The sequence below is a fragment of the Paralichthys olivaceus genome, chromosome 3 (genome assembly GCF_024713975.1).
Source record: "Paralichthys olivaceus isolate ysfri-2021 chromosome 3, ASM2471397v2, whole genome shotgun sequence".
NCBI lineage: Eukaryota > Metazoa > Chordata > Actinopteri > Pleuronectiformes > Paralichthyidae > Paralichthys > Paralichthys olivaceus.
The window spans coordinates 20,213,832-20,222,686 of record NC_091095.1 but is presented as its reverse complement, the minus strand read 5'-3'; the positions used below and the strand labels follow the sequence as shown (position 1 = coordinate 20,222,686).

Here is an 8,855-nt window from a genome sequence, read left to right as displayed (position 1 = left end):
TAAACTTGTACTTGTACCTGCAGCCTGTGAAACTCATTGACAAATGAGTATTAACCTAGTGAGCCTCTGAAGTAACCTCTGTAACCTCAATCTGTCTATTTTACATAGTCAACCCCATCCCTTGAGATTTGTAGCTGTAACTTCAGGGTCTCAGACTCTGTGAAACCTCACTGTTGAAAATGTGGCTGCACAAATTTGAATTGCACATGTACAAAACACTTCTTACAGCTACTACAACATTTGAGCAGGCACACAAAAGGTGAAGCTGGACTTTCATTTCCCGTTGGTCTACATGGTCTCCTTCAGCGTCACAGATATTGATGGTAGAATAGCCTTTGATGGGCTGTGCGTAATTTGAAAATTGAAAACTGTCAATATATAATAATTAGATTGATATTTTGTGGAACTTTCTCCTTCCAGCTTTAAGCATATAAAGGGAGGCTTGGGCTTTATTGATTGGCCCATCAACTCTGGCTGAAGCTTGAGACCGTGTGCACACTCCCCTCCAGCTATGTGCGTCTGTCGGTGAACCAATCCGTGGCACCAGTCCGACTCAGTGAGTCACTTTAAGACTGTCAGTGCCATGGCACCATCACATCCTCTGACCACTGGATCCTCTGCACATTGTTATCAGTGACAGTGCGCCACTAAGGGAATCAGTTTTACGCACGGGCTCCTACGGGCGCAGACTCACAGTGGAGCCTCTCTGTCCTCCTCCTCTGCCATGGAGAACTCCAGTCTGTTCGGTGGCGACGCACAAAGAGCTGGTTTGATAGATTTTCCAATGCTGGGCACTTTGAAGCGAGTTTTGGATTTTCCGAAAGATGGAGCCGCGGCTGGATCAGGAGTAGCCGGTGGTGTCATGATTCTTGAAGGCGGCACGTTGAGGACAGCTGCCGGAGATGGAGTGGACTTTATGGCCGCTCCGCCGACGGAATCCCCTCACCTGGTGCCCGCCTTTTGGGATTCCCCGCTCAATCACGGAATCAATGTATTCGTGGGACTCGTCCTTTGCTTCACTATGCTGGGACTGGGCTGTACGGTGGAGGTGAGCCAGATTGGCGAACATATCCGCAGACCCATCGGGGTGTTGCTGGCACTGGTGTGTCAGTTTGTTATCATGCCCTTGGTGGCCTTTCTGTTGGCTCTTGCCTTCTCTCTGAATGATGTGGCAGCGATGGCTGTTCTGCTCTGCGGCTGCTGTCCGGGAGGAAACTTATCCAACATCATGTCTCTGCTGGTGCACGGGGAGATGAACCTGAGGTAGAGCTGCTGTACTGATCTATAAAAGCAACATGTCATCAGCTCAGGCTGTGAGATGATTTCACTTTTACGCATAGTAAGCTATTCAGCCGATTACGCACCGGTGCGTAAAGTTACACACGAGAGATGTTTCGCCACTTAACGACAATGATCCAACACTATGACCGGTGATCACATCCACCCTATGCTGCCATAACTTTGCCTTGTCTCTGCTCCTCACTCCACAGCATCATCATGACCATATCGTCCACGCTGCTCGCGCTGGTGCTGATGCCGCTGTGTCTGTGGATCTACAGTCGCGCGTGGATCAACACACCTGTGGTCAACCTCATGCCTTTCGGGGCCATCATCCTGACCCTGTGCAGCACGCTCATCCCCATCGGTCTAGGAGTCACGCTGAGGTACCGCTACACGCGTGTGGCCGACATTGTTTTGAAGGTAATTTAAGAGCTGTTTGTCAAAGTTACTTAACAATTCTTGAAAATGTTTAAGTCAGTTAAAGTCGTTCATTCATTTTGTGTCGCTAATGTCTGAGTCCTTTACCTTTGCGCAAAAGCGCAGTGCGTAATTCTCTGTGCCTGTGGCACGTAGAGGATGATGCTGACCAGGAACAGTGACATCAGAGGCTCTGTGTCAGGAAGAGCTCCTCCCTCTCTCTTCTGATAAAAGCCACAATGATGGAGGATCACATCACTCTCAATAGACGATAACTTTAAACAGCCCAGTCCAGCCCTGTGCTTAAAACGTCAAGTCCATTTCAAGTCACTTTTATTGTTATAACTCAAAAACACAAAGTCTTAAAAACATGTGAAATCCCCCTTTTCCTTTTAATCCCAAATTCAGATGAGGGGAAAAAATCAAAATGCGAAAAGTACTTTAACAGGAAAAACTGGAGGAGACCAAGGAAGTGTGTCTGGTTTCTGGATGTCTCGTAAAATGTTTCCTATTGTAGAAAACACCTTCATCCGCACCTCTTGTCTCCCCAGGCCTCCTTGTGGTCCCTGCTCGTCACCCTTATACTGCTCTTCATCCTGACTGGAGCAATGCTGGGGCCGGATCTGCTGTCCACCATCCCGCTCTCCGTCTACGTGGTGGCTATCCTGATGCCTCTATGTGGCTATGCAGCAGGTTACGGCCTGGCCGTGCTCTTCAACCTGCCGCCCAACAGCTGCAGGTCCGTCTCCATGGAGACCGGCTGCCAGAACGTGCAGCTGTGCACTGCCATCCTGAAGCTGGCCTTCCCCCCGCAGCTGATGGGAGGAATGTACATGTTCCCTCTGCTGTACGCCTTGTTCCAAGCAGCCGAGGCTGGCATCTTCATCCTGGCCTACAGAATCTACAGGAAGGAGGTCCTGCACAAACCCGATCCCACGGCAGACGGCGAGGACATAACATATCAGAGGTTTCATGATGACGAGGACTTTGACTCATCTTATGGTGCTGTGACAGTGAGTGACCCAAACACCATCATGTTGGACCCCTGTCCTCCTGATCCCACCCCTGTTTAATTTACAAATACATAATCAAATTAACACTCTACAGATGGAATGGAGCAGAACAGGATCTGCAGGTGGGTTTATCGCTGTCATTCACAAAGAAAATACTCGGGGGGGCTTTATGTTAAAAGTTTCATTCATTCAACTTAAACATGTTACATGTGTGATAAACTGATTAAAAACCAAATCGTGGCTGTGTTACCTGTAAAGTGAAAGTGGCATTAATCATCACACCATCAATGCAATGTGGCAGTTTAAAAAGTGTGTGTGTGTGAGTGTGTGTGAGTGTGTGTGAGTGTGTGTGAGTGTGTGTGAGTGTGTGAGTGTGTGTGTGTGAGTGTGTGAGTGTGTGTGTGTGAGTGTGTGCGTGAACTAACCCACTCTTCATGTGCAGATTTCAGTGACAACATGATCATCACGATCATAATAATAATGTAAACACGTGTCTATGAGTAAATAAAGATTGAGCAGTGAAACGTGTTTACCTTGTCACGTGACATCACTCCCTCACCTGTCCGTGATTAGACCTGATGGATCTACTTAAATGGCGGCCCCTCACAGCCGGGGTTGGTTGAACAAAATGGCGACGTATGGTGACGAGCCAGTCGACAGCTACTTCTACTCATCGTATAACCCGTACACGGGCAGATATCCCCGAGCTAAAGAGGCCGGGTGGAAATATAAAAGTTACTTGTCCCACTACAGCGACGCGTCTGACGCCTTCAACAACCAGCAGCGCGCCCACCTCAAGTCCATCTTATCCCAGATCAACCCCAAGCTCACCCCGAGGCTCCGCAAGGCCAACACCAAGGATGTGTCGGTGCAGGTGAACCCGAAGAGGGACGCCTCGGTGCAGTGCTCCATCGGCCCGCGGACGCTCCTCTCCATGAAGCGGGACTTCCGGCGCAAAGGTCAGCAGGAGCCCGCGGCGGCACCTGGCAGCGGCAGCCCCAGGGCGGCGGGCGGAGTCCGGTACCCCCGCACCCTCGCGGTGTACTCGCCCATCGCCTACAGGAGCGTCACCTCCTTCCTGGTGGATGAGAACAACAACAGCACCGAGGCCTCCTGCGGGGAGCCGCCCGGTGACCCGGCGGAGGACGGCGGGACGAAGGGCGAACAGAGCCGGGAGGGTGAGGGCGGGAGGAAGGGTGAGGTCCCGGAGCAGCATCAGAAGATCAGGTCCAAACAGGTGAAGGGTGAGGAGGGGCAGACCGCTGCTGAGGGGTCAAAGGTCAAGGCGAGGGTGCGGTTCCAGGTGAGTTCATTTTAAAAGGAGGAAACTCTGACAGGTATAGTTTCCCTTAGTTCAAATAAATGACATTTAAGTTTTCTCATCCCTTCATTAACTTAAGCCCACATGTCTTGAGCCATTAAAGTCCTCCCACCTGCTCTGGCATCATGGGAAATCACACAAGTTAAAAGCTTAAATGGAAGTTTCATGTTAGACCCAATTCTCAGTCTGTCGCCCCTTTCCAGCTGATCAGTGTATTTGGAGTGAAGCTATCTGGACTCTAAAGCTATAAACTGAGAGAGGCAGTGTCCTGAATGACGGTTGAGATTAAGGTCACATTAGATCCAGGTGGAGTGTCCCACATCAGTCCCGACACCACCACCAACAAAGTTTATGTGACTGGTTGACACAAGGCGGAGCCGTGCCATCAAATAGAACTCACTGCAATATTAGTGAAACTTGAATCAGACAAAATAAAGTTATGAGTCAGTTTCTCTTTCACCGCCAATTAACCAAACATTTGATTCTTAAGCGAGGAAATGTACCTTAACAAACTAGGCTCCATAACACTGTCTGATCAGATGAATCTCATCTGTCCCAGTTTGATGTGATGGTTCTCAGCAACACCCCGATGGAGCTGAAACTACAAATGGAATAGTTTGTTTCTAGTGATCGGCTGTGGATTCAAATGGCGTTAATATTTGAGTGACCAACCTTTCTGTCTTATCAGTTCCTGGAACAGAAGTATGGATATTATCACTGCAGAGCGTGTAATCTGCGATGGGAGAGTGCCTACGTGTGGTGTGTTCAGGGCACCAACAAGGTGAGCACTTACAAGGCACTAAAAACTCAAGATACCAGTCACACCAGTCAGGGCTCTGTTGTCCCAGCATTGCTTGATGACTGGTTTTAGAACATTCTTTTTTTTAACACTTAACCGTAGCGCCTTTTCCAACTTGAATTGGAAATGATACTTTCTTTTAAAGCTACAGTATGAGAGGCTGTTCTAATTGAAGTCCTGTGTGTTCCAGGTTTACTTCAAGCAGTACTGTAGGAAATGCCAAAAGGAGTTCAACCCGTATCGAGTTGAGGACATCACATGTCACGTAAGCCCTCCTCGCTCTTGTTCTGCAAAATAAAATGGCTCATGAGTCTCTACTAAACGCCCCCCCACCCTCTTTTGTTTTTTCCCCCAGACCTGCAACAAAGCACGTTGCTGCTGTGCATTAACACAACGCCACGTTGACCCCAAACGGCCCCACAGACAGGACTTGTGCGGCAGATGCAAAGGCAAGCGTCTCTCCTGCGACAGCACATTCAGCTTCAAATACATCATCTGACGAGCAGCTCAACTGAACTCTGCCTCTATACATCAGAACAAAGTCCTGTGTGTGGCTGACGTCTTCAGCCCAGTGCCGTATTTACAGATGCAACAAAAGCATCTTAAATGTAAAGCATATGTTTCAGTACTTTATTTCATGCCTGTTTTGTTGATGAAATCAATGGTAAGAACACACATTAAAATGTAATAAAAGGCAACTGTGCACTCTGTACTAAAGCTGTGTTCACTCAAACCACTCGGGTCCTGACTGAGAGACTAGCGCTGGAGTCATTAACCTGCAAGAGATGGAGCATCCGATTAAAGGACGCTTCATGTACCTTTGTTAATGTCAGTCCAACTTATTAATGGCTAAATTAAAGAACTAGATCAAGAGTCTGTTAAGATTCACCTCAACTGTAGGGTCAAGGCTGAAGCCCTCTGTCAGTGACAAATGTTGATGCATGTGCACTCTGACCTGTCTGTATTGGGACAAATTCATGTTTCTGCCGCTGTAATCCAGACTCCTCAATCTCTACTTACTCCCTCAATCTAGGAGGACCCCCCCCCTCATGTGTTTGTTTTGTTATCAGGATTGTGCAAACACAACTGAACTGATTACTAATACATCTGACATTTAATCTTGGAGCACTTTCAGGGCTTTTTTCACTAATGTGCGAGGGTGCTTTCTACTTTTACTTTTCAAAATATTGGATCTTGATGCCAAAATTCATACATTTAGGGGACTTATATTTGAGTGTTTATAATCTGGTGCATCTCCGAACAAATCCAGATCTAGTTAATTTAAATGTTTTCATAACTGTGGGGCTTTTGGTTGAGGTATGTGGCCTAAGTGCCATTCCAGTGTTTTATTGCTTTTTGTCTGTTGGCAGATGAAAAAACTACTGAACAGATTTGTTAAAAATTGGAATTGAGTCAAAGAATTCCATTAATTTTTTTTCTAATGTGCATGAGGTTTTTTTTTAAATGTAAAGTCACAGGGAAGAAATTGTAGATTGACTGTAAATCAGCATATCTTTAAGTGTTTGCAATTTGGTGCCTCTCGATTGAATTTAAGGACTGTTGGGCCGTAGCGGAGGAATGAGTGCTACTCTGGTTTGTTCTGAACCAAAGCCCTGTGTAATTGGAAGGTGTATTCATCCACATGATCTCAAACTTCCTGAACACATTCAGGTTTCTACAATTGGAACAACATACAACCATGTTCATACTGCATGATTAGATTTTTATTTTTCCAGAGAGAAGGCTGGTATGTGAGTGAACAAGAGAAAAAAAAAAGTATAATGCACCTCTCCATTAAAACATCTTCCAGGTAAATAATATATTCATTAAATAATTAAGAACAGCATTCAAATGTACCAGACAAGCAGGGAGGAGGGGGAAAAAAAAGCTCTGAGGAATGAGTACAGTGACTGTTACAATGTGCCATGACAAGATTTCCAGAAAGCATTCAGGTAATGATTCGTGTCCTGCAGTAGCAGCAAGAAAGGCCATTCCTGAAAGCATAGCGTGGCTTCAGTGACGGCTGTAGATCAGAATGTGAATGGTGAGCGCTGCTTTGGGATGCGATCAAACTACGTAGATAAACTCAAATCTCCCTTCGTGAGGTGTTAAGCAGGGGGCGCTGTGCGAACACATCACAGTAGAGAGAAGGAATGCATATGAGGGGCTTGGCTGGATTGGTGCGGTCAAACAGGAGATGAAGGCTACATTAGATCTCCCACGCCATCCCCCGTCAGCAAGGCAGAGGTGGCCTGTCCCAAATGAGCCCTGACCCTCTTTTAGAAGACCACCACCACCAACCAACGCAGCCTTTTGGGAAATTTTGAAGTTTGTGTGACTGGGTAACAAAAAGGCAGAGCGGATCATTAATGACTCAAATCTGGTCGTGGCTTTCTCTCATCACATTAGCTTTATACATACATCCTACTCGGATGAACAGTGCATTACACAAAAGTACAAGGGAAAAATACTGGTTTTACACTATACATTTTCTAAAATATATACAGAGTAAAATAAGTTATGTTTCCATAATGAGTTGTAGCCAGTCTGCACCTGTGTGCAAGTATATGCATTTGTGTGTGAGCGTATACCAGAATATCCAATATATATATCACACAGTCAAAGAGTCTCTAAAGGCAGCTACTTATTTGGTTTAAGAGTGAGTTTTGCGTGACGACCTGTTGAAGGGGACTCTCCTCTCAAAGCAGATCAATAAACAGATATATATTTCTCTTTTTACACTCCCTGAAGGCAAACGTCTCCCGCAGGGTTACAATTACATGTTAAATACCCTAACATTTACAACCTAAGATGTTAGCTCTAATAAAAAATACATTTTTCAAAAAAATAATTCTTGCAGTGCTTTTCTCTTTCAAGCATGCTTTGGAAAACCTTTTTTTTTTTCCTCAAACAAGATTTTTCTGTTTTTGCTTATGAATCTAGATGGTGTGTACTCACACATACAAGACCTCCTCTAGACTCAGGTCTTACATGCTCACATACACCATCTCCCAGCGCCAGGCCCCCGAGGAGGCCTGCGGTCCGTTCGATATGCTCATCATGTTAGATCCAGCAACAAAAAAAAAAGAAAGAGAAGAAAATCAAACAAAAAAAGATTATCATCCCACTGCGTCCTCTCTAATTCTTTCCCAGGCACACCACCACATGACTTATTGCAACTGAATTTTGCAAGTTGGCTTAGTCTGGGAAAAAGATATTAGCTTTAAGCATTCATACATGTAATAATATATATTTAGAGTCACAGTTATTCCCACACATCCTTTAGCCCTTTAAAGGTGGAGTCTCTCTCTCTCGTCCTCCTCCTCCCAAGCCCCTCACTGTCTGTGCTCTCTCTACAGCTGAGGCGAGAGAGTGAGGGGGGGACTTAAGTCCAGTCAAGTCTGCAGTGCCACAGAATCACAGTCCAGTGCTGACCATGGTGGTATGGGGCTGGCAGGCCTGGGCCTGACTCAGAGCCTCACGGATCTGCAGGTTGAGTTCCATGAGGCGGGTGCTCGCCTGAGACAGGTCCCTGCTAGGGCCCACAACAGCCAAGCAGCCCGTCTGGCCCAGCGTCTGGTGACGGAAGTAGATGTGCAGAAGGGTCTGAATTGCATTATCTGTCTCGTTGCCAAAGATGTCGTTGGGCCACATAGACCTGAGGACACAGGGGGTGTGGTTAGAAAGGGAGGAGAAGATTTGGTAGAAAACTATTTAAGATTATATTAAAGCACTTCCAGGTCCTCCACCTGGGGTTTATGTTTTCACCTCTGCCCATTTTATTGTTGCAAGATTACTCAATAACTACAGGATGGATTACCATGAAACTTGGTGGGGGGATAAAGTATGGGTCATAGAAGAATCCATTCAAAATTGGTGTAAATCCAGATCAGTTTTTATCAGTTTCTGTTACACTGAGACTGACTGAGAAACAAAGAGACTACAACTTTTTGGGGGTTTTCCCCGGGAACTGGAGGGTCACTCAGTAGAGCACATACATTGTTAAGGCTCAACAATCGCCTCT

The 8,855-nt window shown here is 46.2% G+C and overlaps 3 protein-coding genes across 24 annotated transcripts in view; 2 read left to right on the top strand and 1 right to left on the bottom strand.

The window, feature by feature from the left end:
* Nucleotides 1-580: 580 nt before the first annotated feature.
* On the top strand, nt 581-3,239 carry slc10a4 (solute carrier family 10 member 4). The gene is made up of 3 exons (XM_020080785.2): nt 581-1,263; nt 1,491-1,701; nt 2,250-3,239. The coding sequence occupies exons 1-3, from the start codon at nt 725-727 to the stop codon at nt 2,769-2,771; spliced, it is 1,272 nt and encodes a 423-aa protein (XP_019936344.1). The 5' UTR covers nt 581-724; the 3' UTR covers nt 2,772-3,239.
* Nucleotides 3,240-3,315: 76 nt separating this feature from the next.
* On the top strand, nt 3,316-5,548 carry zar1 (zygote arrest 1). The gene is made up of 4 exons (XM_020080787.2): nt 3,316-4,014; nt 4,721-4,813; nt 5,022-5,096; nt 5,187-5,548. Exons 1-4 carry the CDS (start codon nt 3,340-3,342, stop codon nt 5,328-5,330), a joined length of 987 nt encoding a protein of 328 aa, XP_019936346.2. The 5' UTR covers nt 3,316-3,339; the 3' UTR covers nt 5,331-5,548.
* A 985-nt stretch (nt 5,549-6,533) lies between these two features.
* The window catches only part of fryl (furry homolog, like), a 70,474-nt gene continuing 68,152 nt past the window's right edge, over nt 6,534-8,855 (bottom strand). For all 22 annotated transcript variants that reach the window (XR_011240664.1, XM_020080776.2, XM_069522418.1 and 19 more), the window contains one exon: nt 6,534-8,489. Coding sequence is in view for 21 of the 22 variants with exons in the window: in XM_020080776.2 (XP_019936335.2) it covers nt 8,249-8,489 (241 nt within the window). In the remaining variant the exon portion in view is untranslated. The remainder of the gene's footprint in view (nt 8,490-8,855) is intronic.